General features: G+C 40.8%; 2 protein-coding genes across 2 annotated transcripts in view; both read left to right on the forward strand.

The window, feature by feature from the left end:
- The first annotated feature begins 918 nt into the window (after positions 1 to 918).
- Positions 919 to 2,418, forward strand: PRR18 (proline rich 18). The gene has a single exon (XM_070951363.1). The coding sequence runs from the start codon at positions 1,017 to 1,019 to the stop codon at positions 1,785 to 1,787; it is 771 nt and encodes a 256-aa protein (XP_070807464.1). The 5' UTR covers positions 919 to 1,016; the 3' UTR covers positions 1,788 to 2,418.
- Positions 2,419 to 8,807: 6,389 nt separating this feature from the next.
- The window catches only part of LOC139308058 (uncharacterized), a 65,387-nt gene continuing 54,829 nt past the window's right edge, over positions 8,808 to 19,365 (forward strand). The window contains exons 1-2 of the mRNA XM_070931467.1: positions 8,808 to 8,856; positions 11,232 to 11,356. Coding sequence (XP_070787568.1) covers positions 8,808 to 8,856; positions 11,232 to 11,356 — 174 coding nt within the window. The remainder of the gene's footprint in view (positions 8,857 to 11,231; positions 11,357 to 19,365) is intronic.

Raw genomic sequence — 19,365 nt, forward strand, 5'->3', positions numbered from 1 at the left:
TAGGAATGGGTGATGGATACTTCCTTCATCTATCTAGCATTCTTGGTTTCTATGCTGATAAGGAAGAGGTTTTGATTTCTTACAGGAAACCTCATAGTTTGCATGGAATTTTTTTGTTGTCAGTGGTGACTAGGAAAACAATGCAAAACCAGTTTAAGGAAATAACAGTGACATATGTTGAACTTAAGATATATTTGTATAGCACATGGGGCCATTCTAAGGCCGTCCCACTGGAACCTCAGGATGTATAAACCTGGTCTGCTTACATAGCACACTTAACTAAGCAGCATTAAAGGACTGCATTGGCTAAATGTGGTTAACCTTAACTTTGGTTAGGCTTCAATGACTCAGATTGTGTGAATCCACTCTGTTTGGGAAACATGTCTCACTATAGCAGCGGTCTAGGCTACTAGCACGCAATCTAAAAGCAAATAGGGCTGTTATAGACTATTGTCAACCAGATTCGTGTTGCAATGAAATTGGTAAATATTTTTTGTACAGTAAGAAATTTGAATAGAAAGTTGTAGGGAGTCTAGCAACATCAAGTAATCGAGAAGTCCCACTTTTTTCAGAGCGGGAAGTGACTATTTAAGCCCACAGCAGAATCCACTTGGGGCAGATTCCCAGTAGATCACTGCTTTGCCTTTTGAGAGGGGGGGGGATTAAAAGGGGAGGGCTTCTAGATAGAGCCGCCTCGGCTCTTCTCTCTTCGCCAGATAGGGGGCGAATTTCAGTCCTGAGGAAGCGGGTTGGCTCTGCGGCCAGCCCTAATCAAAGCCCTCCAGCCTCGCCTGCCCGTCGCCGCTCGCTCGGCTCCTCCTCTAGAGTCCAACCCGGCGCGTGTCTCATTCACCGGCAGCATCAGAGCCTCGGCAGCACGCGGAGTCGCCGAGCTGCTTCGCCGAAGGCTGGGAAGGAACTCCGCTGGAGCGGGCGAGTCTTTGAAGAGATGCCCAGCTGAGCGCGGACACAGGAGAGGAGGAGGAGGAGGAGGAGGAGAAAAGGTCTCCCCCGCCATGTCCTCGCCTCCTATCGCGCCGCCACCTTCGGCCGCTCCGCGACTGCAATCGAGGAAGCAACATCAGCCGTCGCCACCAGTGGCGGCTCCTCGAAAGCCGATGGCGGTGCTGGCGACGGCCCCTCTCGCTCCAGGCAAGCCTCCTCGGAAAGGGCGCGGCGTGGCTTCCGAGCGACCCGCCGGCTTCTCCAGTTCCTGGCCCAGCGGCTCCCTGCAGAAGCAGCTGCCGCGCGGAAAAGCGGCCCAAGGCGGCAGGAACGCCCCGCCGACCGAAGGAGGGGCGGCGGCTGCCTTAAGCGCTGCCTTGTCTCGCAGCCGGGGTCGGTCGGGGCCGCCGGCCGCTGGCACGCGCTCCTGCGAGAGCCTCTGCGCGGCGCCGGGAGGCCGCGGGGAAGCTTCGCTCCGCTTCTCGCTCAGCCTTCCCCCGGAGGCGATCCGGGTCTTGCAGCGGCGGAGCCTGGAGAAGCAGCGGCCTCGAGGGCGGGTGGCCCGCTTCGCTTCCCCCGACGCCTCCAGGTGTCCTCTGGCGGGAACCTCGTCGCCCGAGGGGGACTTGCGCGCCTTGCTGCAGGTGTCGCTGCTCAACGAGCGCCACCGCTACGACGACGTGGAGTACGAGGAAGACGAGGCGGCGGGCGACCCCGGAGCCTTCGCGGCCGACGAAGGGCTGGTGCGCAAATGCACCGAATGGCTCCGCGGTGTGGAAAGCGCCGCCGCCCGGGACCGAGCGGGCAAGATGGACACCCTGCCTCACTTGAGCACCCTTTGAGCGGCCGGGTTTGTGGTTCCTCAGCCTTTTACAAACGGTGTGGTCCTTCGGCCAGGCGCTCTTCCGAAAAAAAAAAAAGCACCGTTTGCGAATACAAATGCTTACCGTTCCGTTTTCCGGTTGCTTTCTAGCTTATTCCTGCGAGGAAAAAAAAATCTCACTTTCTACTTATGGGTCGTACTGTAGAGCACTGGGTTGGATTTCGGCCTCTCGTCTTTCCTGGGGAGGTGGGTGTGGTTTTCTTTTTTGTGCCTTTTCTTCGGAAACACCCAGGCGGAAAGCCCTGCCGTTCTAATAACCAGCGGTTGCTAAGGCAGCAAAGTGGCCTCACGTTGTACAACGGTAGCTTTATGTAAAATGCACTTTGAAGGGTTTGTTACTCCCCAGTCAACACCATCTCTTTGCTTGATAGCGCATCAGAAAGGTGCTTAACCATTGTCTCCCAAGATGTGTGTCAAATATGTCTGCCAAAAGAGCATCCTCCTTCACCTCTGCTTCTGGAAATCTGCTTCACTTCTTAAATGGATTAGTAGTGTTATCTATCCAGCATTTTTTTTTAAAAAAAAATGTCATTGCATAGTGTTGAGGAAAAAGACACAGGAATGCAACTCATTTGTGTGTTATTCATTGCTAAGGTAGTATAAATGTTTGAACGTGAAAGATGAGAATGGTGAAGTAAATTTAATGCCTCAAGTGTATATAGGTTTTACTAAAACCAGCCAAATATGAGTGTTCAATTTTTATCGTGTCTGTTCAATTTGTTATAACACAGTGATTTATTTTGTTAACCTTTGTAAAGATTGAGGACTCTTGTGTAATTTGAATCTGTTCCAAACAGGTTCACCTTACTGGAAAAGGGGAAAACACCTGAATGCATGCTGAGAATCCAGAGGAGTTAAAGGAAGGCTGGGAAAAAAAAACTTTTTCCGTGGTTTATTTCAACTTTCTGGATGTGCTCTGAGGATGACTCTGAAGTTTATGAATTAACTTTCATTCTCACAACAGAGACAAGAAGAAATATGCTGTCTCTATTCAAAGTGTTCTGAACAAAAATATTTTATTAGTACTTTGTAAATATAGAATAGCACAGTGATTTTGTAAACCTGCAACATTTCTATTTATTTGAATAAACAGCAAAATTTTGTGAGACATTGTATGTGCTTTTGTTTAATATCCTACATTTTCACAGAAAATTAACTAGTGGTTTCACTATTGGCAAGTCAGATGTTAAAATTGCATATATATTTTTATTTCAGCAAGAGGCTTATATTAGCTTTAAATCAATATGTTAATTTCATTGGAGTTTATACTTTCACGAGTTCAATTTATCCAGAAAGTAGGTGGTTGGAAATATTTTTTCAATAGGTTTACCATTTATTTGCCAAATACCAGAAAGAATAAAATAATTTTTAATGAAAACTAGCAGCTTTATTTTAGTATACTTAATCTCTAGGTCATTCTTGAGGGGGGGGGAAAGGGACACTACTGTTCCTACTCATCTGCAAAGGCCAACTTGGGATATGCTAAAATAATGTTACCATCTGAATAGTGTTTCCCAACCTTGGTCACTTGAAGATGTGTGGACTTAAACTCCCACAATTCCCCAGTTGACCAGCCTGGAATAGAGTTAAATAGACATGGGTGAGAACCGAGGGATAAAATTTCAAATGGCAGGAGCCAGAATGATTAATAAAAAAATTAATTGCAGGAACCCAGACAGGACTTCTGCTTGGATTTCTTTTGACAGGGAAATGTGAGAGATAAATTCTTCATTGTTTTGATTTGACATTTTTGACATCTGATTTGCATAAAAATGCTCCATGCGGAAGCATTATCAGCTTGAGAAGGCCATGAGTCAATAAAAAGCCTTGGTAGTACAATGGTCTAAAGCACCCTGTTATTAAGACCTGCCTGCAATTACTGCAGGTTCGAATCTCGCCAGGCTCAAGGTTGAATCAGCCTTCCATCCTTTCTAAGGTAGGTAAATTGAAGACCCAGTTGTGGGGACAATAAGCTGACTGTATAAATATACAAAAGGATGAAGGCTATTGCTGAGCACATTGTAAGCCGCCCTGAGTCTCCGGAGAAGGGTGGCATATAAATCAAATTAAAAAAAAAAAAAAACTAAATTCTTCCCCAGCCTCTAGTTGATAATAAAGGGAACTTCTTAAAGAACTTAAATATTTCTCAGCCACGTGATGTTGAGATTTTTACATTGATCAACAGTCAAGTGAGCTAATCTGAAAGTTACTTATTCTGTGGAAGGTGCACGCTGGGATTATGCACTCTGCAAGTTTATTACAAAAACATTTTGTATAGAGCTTGTCAATTGTACATGGTGGGATAATTAGGTGATCATTTGCCAGATTATTCTTGTAGAGATTAGATGGAATGGCTCAAGTTATAAGGTAGCAGTGGGGAGTTTATTGATGCTTACAAATAGAAGAACTAATACAGAGGCCCACTAACTGGGATTTATTTTCAAAAATCGAGAGAATTAAGTCCCCTCCACAACTTTGCTGTTCTTTCAGTGGGGGAGAGGAAGTTAAACATTACTGAATTTGAAATCAGTGGCCCCTCAGGAGAATCAGAAATTGTAAAACCTAGATTTCTCTAATGACTGATGCATGAAATAGATTACAGTAGTGGGTATCCTCAAGTAAAATGAATTTTTAGGGCTGAAATTAGATCTACTGGCTACATAGGATTAAAGACACCAAAACAAGCTATCAGTTTATTGAGGACTGCTTTTTGGAACTTCTCAGTTCATTGTTTTCCTTACCTGCTCCAGCCTACCCAGAAAAGACTGGTACTCCTTTTTCAATGAACAATTTCTCCAAAATTTGCAGTTATAGTGTTTCATGGGTATATAGGCAGAAACTAACATGCCCCTGCCTGAGATACTCCTTGTCAAAATTATAATTGTGGAAACTGCACATGGTTAACTGTCCTGTTTAGCGACCATTCAAACTGAAAAAGTAGATTTACAACTGGTCCTCAAGCTTAGGACAGACACAGCATCCCCTGGGTCATGTGGGGCAGCATCCTCAAAGCACTTGGCAACTGGCACACATTTACAACAGTCAGTTTCCCATGGTCATGTGATTGCCATTTGCAGCCTACATCAGGCTGACAGCCTCACTTAAAACCAGAGAAATGTATAGAATCTGCTGCTTTTGTCAAAATGATAAAAGCATCACACCATTGCAAGACAAGTTCTGCGCCTTTCATATGTATGTGACATCACAACACATAAATACGTTGCCGCTGGCATCACTTTAGTGTGGTATTGCTCTTATAAACAAAGTCTTAAAGTATTTTTGTAGTAGTATATATTCATATTGATGCAATTATTTATATACAATATATATTCCTATTATAGATTTGGCTTTGAACACAGCATTTATGTTCAAAAGTACATATCATATTTACCCGAAAGAATCAGGTTAGTGTCATCAGTGTAGCTCCCATTGGTGTGGGAGAAATTGATCAGTTGGTCTCCCTTTTCATTTGCTACCATCCAACTACATTTTCTTCTTGTGTTTCCAGTTTTGGCATTCCAGTCTCCAACCACAAGCAGCACATCTTGTATGTTCTGTCAATTTTAAACAACTTCATCAAGGAGAGAGCTCTGCACCTCAGTTCTCTCTCCAAATTTTGTTAGTTTAAAAGGTGGTCCTTTAGGTTTCCTTCTAAACAGTGTAAATCTACCCTCATACAGACAGATTGATCAGAGCAATTGTATGTGGGATTATTCTGAGGATTAGTTTTCTGATTGGGTAGTCCAGTGTCCAAATTCAGAAATGATTTCACTTCTAGGGTGGGACTCGATGACAAGTTCCTTTTTCAACCTTTGCTTCTGCACTGGTGGTTGAAACATAAATTTAAATGACCATCACATTAAAGGGTTGTCCATGAAGTATAATTTATATTATTCAGGCATTGATTCCATTGTAGCCAAGTACTGTTCCTGCTATACCCTTCCTAACTATAAAAGCAATGCTGTTTTTTAGTTTTTTCATGTTTTGAGTAATAAATAGTATGACTGTCTGACAGAATGTGTCCTATCCCATCCATCTCAATTCGGTAATGCCTAAGATGTCAATTTGTAGTTGTTTCATTTCATCTTTTACAGGGTTGAGCTTTCCTGTGTTTATGGTTCTTATGTTCCATGTCCCTATTGCAATTCTATCTTTGCAGCTTTGAATTTTATTTTCTTATATGGCAACATCAGCAACTTGAGATACTGAAGATTTTAGCTCTGTCATAAGCACCATCAGCACTCTAAGAGATCATCAGCTCTTCCTTAGTAGCATGCAGGAGGAGCCCATCACTAAGCAATCATTCTATATTTTCTACCCATTGGTTTTTTTTGTTTTGATAAAAAATACAGGAGTATAAAATACCATTGCTTTCTCCCACACAGTATGAATTTATGCCTTTACCATTATCATGGCCTCTGGCATCTTCCAATATAGGTGCCCACTTGCCTTAGCAGGCAGCTGGAATGACCTTTATATATTGAGTGATCCAGTTGGGAAATATATACTGTTGGCACAAACTCTGTTGCCCCCAGGAGCACTCCCTGCCACAATGAAGCAGCTCAGCAGGACTTTGGGGGTGGTGGTGGGGTGTCTCCATGGAAATATATATAGCTATTAGTAGGAAGTAAAATAAAAACCACTAGGTTACCACTAGGAGTGATTTACTCCTCTTTTATACCCATATGCATGGAGAAAACACAATGCTTGAAGAAAATTCTTAAAGCTGCTTGGATATTCCCTTGCAGCTACTACTCTTGCTATTTACTTAATTACTGTTAGTCTTATTAGAAATATTGAGATGCATTCTCCAATAAAACGAAGGAGATATTAAATCCCTACTGTTAAACTATCTCTCTGTTTGCAGCTCAAATTTTGGGAATGTCCATTATTTAATCTTTTGTAATTTATGGGATTGGGATGTGAGCATTTAGAATTAACCAACAAGAAGTTGCAGAAAACAGAATCTTTCTTCAATTCTATTGATGGTTAACCGGAGTTATGAATTTCAGATATCATTGAAATAAATAAAATAAATGCTCCGTTCTTGTACATTGTTACAAAGACATTAACATTCTAAAATAATAAAATCAACACGAACCGGTGTGACGCCCCGAGGACGTGGTGAAAAACTTTTTTTTAATTCCCCCCCCAGGGTACCTTTTCTAAGAACACTTGTGCATATGAATAGTCATTCTCGCCATTGTTTGTTTTCCCCGCACAGTAATTCCAGGCCGTCTTTTTATAGGGAAGACACAGAAAAGCAATCTCTCTCCGGCCCTTAAAAGTCAGAGGAAGGGTCGCCATCGGCTCCGCAGGACCGCGGGTGGGGAGGACACAAGGGTGGCGCTCAAAGCTGACCCGCCCTTGCGGCTCCCAAAACGGAAGCGAGGGCGCTTTCCCCCGTGCACCGAGGGACGCCGTGCTCCGTTGCGAGGGGTAAGCCGCACCGCGTGGGGATAGGGGTGGGGTCCGTCTTTAGAAGGACTCGCTGGAAGCGCACAGGCTTTACAAGCGAGAGGATCACGGGCGCGGTTAACTTTTTTTTAAGGAAAGGCGGGGAAGAAAAGCCAAAGTCAACCGCCGATGAGGCAGGATTGTTGTGGATGCTTTACTTGGAGCATTGGGGGTCACACAACAGGGCTAAACCAAAATATGCATTTCGCCCACTTATAGTCAGAGAGGTTGCAAAACCTAGTGTTTTTGAAATCAGTAGCTACTGTTTCTTCACAGGCGTGGGTATACTGAGTGATCCATGCTAATGGTGGGATTCAGTTTTTTTTACTACCGGTTCTGTGGGCGTGGCTTGGTGGGCGTGGTGTAGCTTAGTGGGCATGGCAGGGGAAGAATACTGCAAAATCTCCATTCCTTCCACACTCCTGGGGAAGGATATTGCAAAATCTCCATTCCCATCCCACTCTGGGGCCAGCCAGAGGTAGTATTTGCCGGTTCTCCAAACTACTCAAAATTTCCACTACCGGTTCTTCAGACTTGTCAGAACCTGCTGAATAGCACCCCTGATCCATGCCAAAGGTAGCTAACAAGGAAACTCTTGGGCATTTTTGTGACAAAGGTTTTGGGGGGGATGATGATATTTCATCCTTCATAGTCAACAACCTGTCCAGCCTGGTGTCATATTATGCAGGGAGGTGAATAATAGAGAAAATTCCACAAGGTACACCTGAGCTCATCAATACTCTCAAGGGCTGAGTTGAGACAGCCAAGATCAGAAGGATGTTGACTTTCAGAAGGAAACTGGACTTTCTTCATTTTGCATGGCCCCTTCTAGGTTCTGGCAGTGTGTTTTGAGAACACCATTCTTCAAGGATCATGAAGTCCTGGAAGATAGCATCTGAGACTTCATGGATTATAAACCATTCTCTTTGGGCTAGACATTGGGTTTGCTTAGGGTTATATAAGATTTTTAAAGCACCAGGTGGTTGGTATGGCCGACTGAAAATTGTTGAGCCCTTTTAATTTGAATTTAGGGATTCACTGAACTGAGTTCCATCAGTGGGAGGTGGCCTGAAAAATGCTCTCTTGGTCCCATTGGGGATTGAGACATGAACACTGCTTTGGTCAACAGCAACCTGTTTGTAAAAGTTCACAGAGCTTTAGACTTGCAGATATTGGAGGTCAGCATAAATAATAATAATTTTATGTAAATTGAAAGAAATGTATGCTCCTGGTGTTAAGGGATAGATTCAAGATATGTGGTATCCATTTTTGAACTCTCTTTATAATCTAAAAATGGGAGAATGGAGAATTAGATTTCTATAAGGCTAAATTTAATACTAAATTGGAAGATTGGATTAATCTTATATTGATTTTACAGAGTTCTTATTTTTTCTTTATTAGTTTCTTGTTTTACTTTCACCTTACTTTGATCACTGTTAATATATTTCATTCTTTTATTGGATAGTCAGTATATTTTTTTGTTGTCTTTCACCATTTTTTAAAAAAACATCAGTGGTTCACTATGACCCAAGAGATCCCTTTGGAGTTCAGAAATACCTTAAGAAATCAAGGTAACATTCTATGAATGTTACATTGTTTTGTGCCTATTCATCATGGTCATTAATCTTCTTGAACTGTCTACTCTCTCATTTCAAACTTGACCTTTATTGAATTCCGCGAAACAGAAGCCTCATTGAAAACTCAAAACCTTGAAAGAATTCAAGGACATGTTGCTCTGCACTATTATTAAATAAATTATGTTTTATGGTTTATATGGTTTAGCATGTTGTGCAATTGCAGATAGCGGTGGCATATTCAATAAGCTATAGCTACCATGTCTTAGTAGTGTGCTAGATATTATTGAAGTGCCCTTGCTAGCACGAGCCGTGCTGAACCTGGACAGGGTTGCTGGTTCTGCTTGCCTAGATGTCCTACCACCCATTTCCTCTGCTCGAGCATAGAGTAGAACTTGAGTTGAGCGTCTTCCTATGGCATAATGGCATGCTTTTGTCCAGTGTACTAAGGACTCAGAAGCTCCCTACTCTGCTCACTTGTGCTGCATCCATGTTTGGAGAAGCTACATCATAAGAGCCTTGCCCTGTGAGCAGTGATGAAGACCTATATGTTGGGTGGTAGTCCCATCTATTGAGCAGCTCCTGGAAAAATGTCAAACTCAACCAGAGGAGCTATGCCAAGCCCTATTTACATTTTCTTTTTCATTTTTCTTTTCCTTACACTGAATATCTTTAAAATTTGGAAATAAGGGTGGGCGAGTGAACATAACTGAGCACCAAGTACTGAAAATACATTTCATTTCTTTCAATCAAAGAAATCAAATGCCCTTTATCTATCCTGCTCTGAGATGTAGGCTGGGTTTATACATCACACTAAGTCACCTGCTTTGCCTTAACAATACCTTGTTGCATAAGCCACTAAGCTCAGACACAAGTAAATTGCATTTTGGCTTATTCCTGATTTCATTCCTACCAAACAATTAATTAAGTTGGACTTATTTTTGAAAGATAGCTGTTTAATGAGAGCAATAACTAATGTATTTACACAGAACAGAAAATACTTGCTCAGTGATCTTCTAAAAATGAATTCAATTAATTTTTCTATATTGTATAAATGTTTTGTGTTGTAAATCAACAGATAGTTTGAAGGTGCAGAATGTAGAGCTGTTTGAGAAAAGAGAAGGAGGTGACAAAATCGAGTGGTGAAACATAATTTAGAAATATCACAGCTTTAAGGTTTTCAGCAAGTGTTTGTAATTGTATGATGTTAAAGCCTAAACAAAAAAGCTGGTACAGAGACAGAGGACAAGTTCTTCCTACAAACAAAGGTATAATTTGTTTTGCTCTGTTTAATTTGTCATAGCATGCTGCTACTATATTATTTCTGCACTGCAAAAGTTCATTAGAGGTTTTTGCATCTCTTTCCTGCTATTCAGCGGTCATCAGCTGAGGTTATGTGTTTTCATTTAGGATTATGCCTTAATGCAGTATATAATTCTAAACAATTGTGGTTTGTTCATGGAACCTGGACAAACTATGGCCCAGTAAAATACCTGAAGCAAACTAAATGAACTAAGTTTAGAAAAATAGACAATTGTCCATTGTGTAATCATACTTCAGTTGGTCCTGGTTTTTTTTAAACTCTTCTTTGATGGAAGAATCCTACAACAAATCCTACAGCCTGAAACAAATTTAATATTTATTATATGGAAAACATAATTACATAAGACCCCTTGCATCCTGGACATAAATTGTTTCAAGTCCTACCCTCAAAACCACGCAATAGAGCACTGCACACCAGAACAACTAGACACAAGAACAGTTTTTTCCCGAACACCATCACTCTGCTAAACAAATAATTCCCTCAACACTGTCAAACTATTCACTAAGTCTGTATTACTATTACTGTTAAACTTCTCATCGTTCCTAACACCCATCTCCTCCCACTATGACTGTATGACTGCAACTTGTTGCTATATCCTTACGATTTATATTGATTGTTTGATTCGATTTTATTTGTACCCTATGACTATCATTAAGTGTTGTACCTTATGATTCTTGACGAATGTTATCTTCTCTTTTTATGTACACTGAGAGCACATGCATCAAAGACAAATTCCTTGTGTGTCCAATCACACTTGGCCAATAAAGAATTCTATTCTACTCTAAAGGGGATTGATATGGAATATCTAATGAATTATAATTATTCAATAAAATCTAGCAATAAAGCCTTGCTTTGTTTCATCTAAGGTGGTGCTTGTGCAGATCTTAGAAAGTTGAGTTGCTCAGGTAATACGTTGCTTAGGTGAACAATGTGTTGGTCAGGAACAAAGTGTTTAGACAAATGCCTAATGTTGATTTAAGAGGTCAGCAGTGTTGTAATCTAATTTATGTAGTAATATTGTGTTTTCCATGTTTACATTTCTTTGCAGGTTCTTCTCGTAACAGCTCTCAAGAGAAACGTCAGTGTAGTATGGCAGGCTCCTCTCAGCTTTATAAGAAAAGTACATTTCCTCCACTTCTGGACTCTTACTTACCTCTTAATTGCCAGAATCAGGTAATACAGGTTTTGCAGTGTGACCATTGAACAATTGTATTTCAAATTTTGAGTTCTTTTTTTTTTATTTATAATAACATTCCATAGCATGTGTAGTAGTATTTTTTCCATTGTGAATTTGCATGGCGAACTTCATTACATAATCTTCCTGTAAATGTTAAAGTGAATTCGCTGATCTCACTAGAATCAGTGACCCTGATGGAAGGAGAAATACTGTGAAAAATAACGATCTAAATATTTTAGGAGAGAGTAGTGCTTGCTGGGCTTGGAAACTAAGCTGCTAGTTCTTTCATCCATGTACTGCTTATTAGATACACAGGCCTTGATTTATGACAATAATCGGGACTGGAGCTTCTGTCACCAAGTGATGTGGTTGTTTGTGAATTGTGCCTGATCTTACAATCTCTATTGCTGACGTTGTTAAGCCAATCACCATGGTCATTAAGCAAATCACACTGTTGTTAACAAATTAGGTTTCCCCCATTGATTTTGCTTGTTGGAGGACCCCCAGGAAGGTTGCAAATGGTGAACAGGTGACCCCCGATGATGCAATTATTGTAAATACTTGCTAGTCACCAAGCACCCAAATTTTCATCAAATGACCATGGGGATGCTGTGACAGTCATAGCTGAGAGGAGCTATTGTAAATAACCTTTTTCCATGCGTCATAACTTGAAATGGTGGGTAAACAAATGGTTATACATCGAGGACTACCTGTAGTCACCAAGTGTCAAATTGCTCTTAACTGAAAGCCTTCTTCACCAGGTCAGAGTTCACATTATGGACTCAAGCAGGAATTTAAAATTAAATTAAATGATTAAATTAAATTAAAGAGACTGGACAGCCATTAAGAGAACCGGATTCCTGTACTGAGCAGAAGGTAGGACAAGATAACCTAAAAGTTCCTTTCCAAGATTATAATTTTCTGTGATGTGCTAATGTTCACCATCAAGTACCCAATGTGGTTTTTCCACCACCACAATCCTCATGGTTAACATATATTCCCTCCTCTCCTCTTGATGTCTTGAAGCAGCTTCACTTTCTAGTCAATTTAGGCAGAGGTGAAATCCAATTTTTTTTACTACCGGTTCTGTGGGCGTGGCTTGGTGGGTGTGGCGTGGCTTGGTGGCATGGCTGGGAAAAGATACTGCAAAATATCCATTCCTACCCCACTCCAGGGGAAGGATACTGCAAAATCCCCATTCCCTCCCCACTCTTGGGGGAAGGATATTGCAAAATCTCCATTCCCGCCCCATTCTGGGGCCAGCCAGAGGTGGTATTTGCCAGTTGTCCAAACTGCTCAAAATTTCCGCTACCGGTTCTCCAGAACCTGTCAGAACCTGCTGGATTTCACCTCTGAATTTAGGGTATTCCAATAACTATAAGTTCTGGGACTTTGTGTCTCTTGTTGTCTAGTTCTGGCTCGGCTTTAATGTAGGCAAAATTGCAGAAAGCAAGATTTTTCCTTTTATAATTGTTAAATTCTGCAGAGTTTGTGGGCAGTCTGTTTCCCCATTAACAGATTTTTTTTTTCTTCACTAGCCCTCCTGGCCATTGGGAATCATTGCAGGTCCTTGAAGGGGAAAAGCAGCTTGATGATTTTGCAGGTCCCTCTCTTCAGCCATCGCTCTAGTTTTAATAATTAATTAATGCATATGACTAGGTAAATACAAAGGAACCTTTAAAAAGCAGCCAGGATTGATCAGGGCAATTTCTAACTCCTAAGGGAAGTTAGAATATCTTTCACCCCTTTATAGCAGCCATATGGGCAAAGAGAGCTGAGGTAAAAATAATCAGAATTCTTCTGTGTCCCCCCCCCCCCTTGCTGCTTGTCTGCAAAGTGCAAGCTTGTGTTTTTGTTTTCTTTTTAATCGCTTTGTGGATGATGTGGAGAAAGAAAAGCTAGGAATTTATTTTCTTCCTCTTTTGTGTGGGTAATGGGAAAGGGTATTTTGCTAGAGTAGGCTCATCTCCCTCTCCCATCCCCATACACATTATCTTCAGACCCCTACTCATGGGGCCTGCCTGTTGGTATTGTTTAGAAAACTCACGTCCCTCTCATGCCTTCCAGCCACCACAGCAACATGCACCCATGGTTACAGCTACTGGGAAAAGTGCCTGGTTGTAAAATTGTCAGCATGCTATCTTTGGACCCTCACACTAGCAATCGGTATTTAAATGCAACAGGGGTATGCAGTTTTACAGTTACAATGGCTTCTTTACAGCTGGTGTTCAGACAACCTCTTGTTGGTTGTTGTTTTTTTTGTTGTTGTTGTTGCAAATAGCCAGAGAAATGTATACCATGTTTTGAAAATGCAGGGAGAAGTAGCAATTTATTTGATTTCAGGCTGGAAAATGAAAACTTGCCAGCTTGTTCTAAAAAAACCTTGCTTAGGGACGGGCAGACCCCAAATCTAATTTCCTTTTCTTGGGACAACCCTTCCTACTGCTTTAGCCACATATCTTTGAAGCTACACCAACAAGAAACTTGTTCTATGTCTCACTGAATTTTATGCAATAAACAGTTGAAGGCATGGTAGCTCTGCATGGTAGCTCAACCAGGTGTCTAAGCTCTTTGTTGATTGTAAGGTTACATTAACAGACTCTTTCAGAAATACTGAAAGTATTTCCCCCCTCCTTTTCCTTTTATTTTCCAGAAAACTAGGGAGCGTGTTTCCTGTTTCTTCTGTGGGCCGAGATATATCTTTTACATGTCAGCTGTCCAATCTATAGTTCTGCATCCTGTCTGCTGAGCTTCCCACCTGCTATTACAGGTGGCTTTATTAATAATATAATAACATTGGGACCTCAGTAAAATTCTGTAGTTTAACTGGATCAGCTGTCGTGTAAAAGGCTCAGTTGAAAGCACTTCTGAAGCATGATGCATTAAGTATGCACTAAAATTAAATAAGCAAAGTAAACATTATTCTAAATATTACGAGTAACCTGGGAAAACATAGGATGGGGAAAGGGAACTTCCGATACTCAGGTCGTGTAGTACAAAATTCATGTAGAGAAATTTGGTGATGTAACAAAATGTTAGTATTTATACTCTAGACCAGGCGTATCCAACCCATGGCCTGCAGGCTGCCTGTGGCCCTGGTCAGCTATTAATGTGGCCCCACAAGATCATAAACTTTTAATATTATTATGTGATTTATATACATTAAATATATTATATATTTTATATGCTGCCCAAAACAATTCCTCTTCACTCAGTGTAGCACAGGAAAGCGAAAAGATTGGGCACCCATGCTCTAGAGCAGGGGTCCCCAACAGTGGTGGGTTTTAAATTTTTTTACTACCGGTTCTGTGGGCATGGCATGTAAAATCTCCATTCTCACCCCACTCCAGGGGAAAGATACTGAAAATCTCCATTCCTTCCCCAATCCAGGGGAAGGTTACTGCAAAATCCCCATTTCCTCCCGATCAGCTGGGACTTGGGAGGCAGAGAATAGATGGGGGCGGGGCCAGTCAGAATTTTTACTACCGGTTCTTTGAACTACTCAAAACTTCCGTTATCAGTTCTCTGGAACTGGTCAGAACCTGCTGAAACCCACCTCTGGTCCCCAACCTGTGGGCTGCAATACCATGAGAGTAGAAGCTAATGGTATCAATCAATCTTGAAGTGAATGATATTAATATTATCTTTCCTGACTTCTCAGAACCATTAAAGTAACCTTTGGAAAGTTTTGATGTGCATGGAGACAGGAAAGTGATCCTTGGTGAGCACTTTGAAGTAATTAATGAATGTCTTTTAGAGGCAGATCATCTTGGAAGCAAAAAAAGATTTGCTGGAAGTACACATTGTATGAAAATTAAAATACCAAGATGTCAGCATATGTCATATATAATATTCCCATAGTAACAAGGTGATAAATATAGCCATTCATTGCAAAGTGTGGAGGAAGGATGGATTCAGATCCTGTTTATGAATAATAAAGATATAGCAGATGTATGAGTGCAGTAGCAATAACTATGATCTGGCATCTAATTACATTAAATTATTAGACATGAATTCTTCTATACCTCTTTGCTATATTACAGATATTAATATAACAGCTTGCCATTCCACATAGAACCATGTTTGATTTGTACAATAGTAAAATTTGTAAAGTCTTTGCAAATAATTGCATTTTTGAAAAAAAAAATCAATTTTATTACTTCGCTAATGAATTATGAACATTGTGTGTTGAGATTTGAAGAATCCATGAGAGAACAACCTTTTGTTTTATATTCTAGACCTAAAATGGTTAAGAGGGCAGTGATCTATATCTGATATCCTATTCCTTTTTCTTTGACTTCATACTCACTCACAAAATCTCAATAGGTTTGGACACAAGTTCAGATATGAGTACAAATAAAAACTTTTCAGGTGTTTTGATGGAATGGAAGGAATTGAGAAAAGGAAAGAGCATGGTGGTTAACTTTACTAATATAGAGGCAAGGTATATACTACAGATATGCAAAACATTTGCAAGAGATTTTTCCCAAAATGCATTCACATATGCAAAGCACCTCTCCTTGAAGTTTAAAACAGTCATGTTATTTGAAAAGTTTGTTGTAGCTGCTTTGAAAACTATCACAGGTTGTTTGTGTAAGTCTATGCATGCATGGTGTAGAGAACATAGGGAATGGCCTTTAAGGTGAGGAGGAAGAAGAGCTGCTATTGAGGCAACAGTCAGATAAGTGGATTTGAGTCCTTGCCAATAAAATAACTTGAGGAAATGTCTCGGTATCAGGGTTCCAAGTAATAGACCCATAGCAAGCAAAACTCCGAGGCAGGGAGATTCCTCAAGAATAGCTTTATCAGATATATCATATTGGCACAGATCTGATGAAAATCAACTAAATCCACAATTTTCACCTAATTAAAAGTAAAAGTTTTTCACTTTCTCAAAACAATCAGTCACATTGGTGGATTCCTCCCGGTTCCTCCCGGTTCCGCTGAGCCGGTAGCGGTGACGATATGATGTCACCAAACCGGTTCTGCCCCCCCTACCCCCCGCGTTATTCTTACCTTTTATTTGGCCCCACCCCCAATCTATTGCTGCCTCCTGAGTCCCAGCTGATGGCTAGAGGAAAAAAAACTGTTTAAACTCTTGCTGCAGGGCTTCAAAGGGCCGCCCTACAGCTGATCAGTGTTAAAAGAAAACAAATGAGTAGACCAGTGCCTGCAAAAATAAATGGATAGACCAGTGCCTGCAAAAATACATGAGTATATCAGTGCCTGCAAAAATAGAACCTGTTCAGGTTCTACATTAGTATAATATCGATAAAGGAGTCCTGAGTCTTGACACATTATATACTAGATCTGTGTAAGTAAACCATTTAGAAGGAGCCCATGTGTGCAAACACAAACATTTCCATTACAACTGCTAATGAAATCCTGCAACTTTCTGTCAGCCCAACAAAGTATGCAAGACTAAGAAATTAATGCTATACAGATCAGGCTTAATCCTTTTGCTCTTTGAGACATGAAATGTGAATTTCTCAAGGTCAGGTCTTTCTATCTTGATACACATAGTGCTCAGCCAGGAGTGGGTTCTAAAATTTTTTACTATGGTTCTGTGGGCATGGCTTATTTTGTGGGTGTGGTTTGATGGTCATGTGACAATTCTTTAAGATTTAGCCTGGTCTACGAGGCTTTTAACTGCTTGCAGAGCTGTACCTATCTACCCATTTGTTCTTGGAGTGTTCCGGTGTACCCATTTGTTTTTGGAGCACACCAGTCTACCCATTTATTTTTCGAGTGCACTGGTCTACCACCACACTGCCTTTTAACACTGATCAGCTGTAGGGCGGCCCTTTGAAGCCCCGCAGCAAGAGTTTAAACAGTTTTTTTCCTTCTAGCTGATCAGCTGGGACTCGGGAGACAGCGAATAGATTGGGGGTGGGGCCAAATAAAAAATAAGAATAACACAGGGGGCCCCAGCTCCCGAACAAAGAGAACCAGTTCGGTGACGTCATATGGTTACCACTACTTGCTCGGCTGAACCAGGAGGAACCCACCATGATTATTCAGAAGAGTATGTTCTCCAAAGATGGTGCAGTACTGTATGATCAAATGTATTGGGATGTGGGGGATGATAACAGCCAGAAAATAAACAGCAGATTCTTAAGATTTTTCAACAATATAGGTAGACCTTGACTTCTGACCAGTCACTTAGCAACCCTTCAAATTTACAAGAGATCTCCCCAAAGCCACATACAATCTGGTTTCAAAGTTTTGACAACAGTCCCCCAATAAGGAGCCTTGGTGGTGCAGCAGACTAAAGTGCTGTTAAGTAGCACTTAGCTGCCAGCTGCCTGCAATTACTGCAAATTCAAATCTCACCAGGTTCAAGGTTGACTCAGACTTCCATCCTTCCGAGGTAGATAAAATGAGGACCTGGATTGTGGGGGCAATAAGCTGACTTTGTATTAAAAAGAACACCGCTTAGGATGGGCCGAAAGCCCTACTAAGCAGGTATATACAAAAAGTATGAAGGCTATTGATTAACACATTGTAAGCCGCCCTGAGTTTCCAGAGAAGGGTGGTATATAAATCGAACCAATAAATAAATAAAATAAATAAATAAAATCAGGTGATTGCATTTGGGGAAACCGGCCTATCTATGCGACCATTTGCAGTGTCCTGCAGACTCATGATCATGATTTATTTACTTCTGGTTTCCTGCAAAGTTCACTTAACAACTGCCTCAACAAAGGTTGTAAACAGCTTAATGACTGCCATGACTTGTGAACATCATTCAATGCTCCATTAAAGTTGTAAGTTGAGCACGATCTGTACATTTATCACAGACAACACAACTAAACATCTAAGGACACACACTCAGCGAATAGGTTGAGATATTGCAGTTTTATTCTCCCTCTGGAAAAATCTTGCTCCTGGCAGTATACAGTTCTACATCTAAATATTATTTAAGCTGCAGCAACACTATTTGTCGTTTTGATGTCGTTTTGTTTTAAGAATATTCACCCATCTGGTTTGGATTTACGAGCCTGTTCCCTTACCTAATAAGGATTAGATACAGTGAATTATAGACAGTTTATAATTCCAGTGTATATTTGTTGTAGTGAAGTAAGTGAATGTCTTAGTTGCCTAAAGATTTCTACGCACACACACATATCCCTGTTGCTTTTGTTGCGTCTGAGGCTGCTTGGTATTTTGGTGGCTTTTAAAACTCTGAGGCTTTCCACAAGTAGATTTTTCTGGAATTGCCAGGATTACGCATGTTTGCAGTGTGTCCTAGGTAGCAAAGAATTGCACACAATGTGCAAGATGTTTTTGCCAGCTTGACCAATGTTCTTTTTAAGCAGGTTGGTTCTCATCCAAAAAGCAGTACTTTATAAACACAGGAAAATTAACACATTTGGAAGAACATAACACAATAATTTGTCTTGATAGCATTTTCTTTCTGCTTGCCGTAAATACTTACATTTGGCTATACGTTATTGCATAATCTTTGCACATACTGAGAAGACATTTACTTTGATGTGGTTTAATTTCTAGTTTAGCAAACTGTTTTGCTTGTCAGATTAAAAAAGTTTCATAATTTAAAGGAATTGCCCCAGAATTAATCATTCCCTTTAAAATATATTTTATTTGAACCCAATGCCTTAAAAATGGTATTGGTGTCATTAGAGTTATATGCAAAATTCACCTGGCTCCCTGCTGACTCATTTATATTCCAGATATTTTACGTGTTTTGTTATTTTCCATTCAACAGATTTTGGGAGGAAAAAATGAAGTCCTTTGCAATCACTACTTCTTAGTGTCACAAGCCAAGTTAGGCTGCCAGCATTACAATTTGTATAGGCACTATTTAATTATGCCACTAGCCTTCCTGCTTATTTCAAATACAGAATAATAGAGTTGGAAGGGATCTTGAAGGTCTTCTAGTCCAACCTCCTGCTGAGTTTGGTGACTGTCCAAACTCTTCTTAAAAACTTCCAGCACCTACAGCATCTGAAGGCAAGCCGTTCCACATGTTAATTGTTCTCAC

The sequence above is a fragment of the Pituophis catenifer genome, unplaced genomic scaffold (genome assembly GCF_029215685.1).
Source record: "Pituophis catenifer annectens isolate HBS135680 unplaced genomic scaffold, rPitCat1.0.hap2 SCAF_1, whole genome shotgun sequence".
Taxonomy (NCBI): Eukaryota; Metazoa; Chordata; class Lepidosauria; order Squamata; family Colubridae; genus Pituophis; species Pituophis catenifer.

Excerpts from the sequence above, each read along its gene's own strand:
- PRR18 (XM_070951363.1), top strand. The coding sequence starts at position 1,017 with ATGTCCTCGCCTCCTATCGCGCCGCCACCTTCGGCCGCTCCGCGACTG.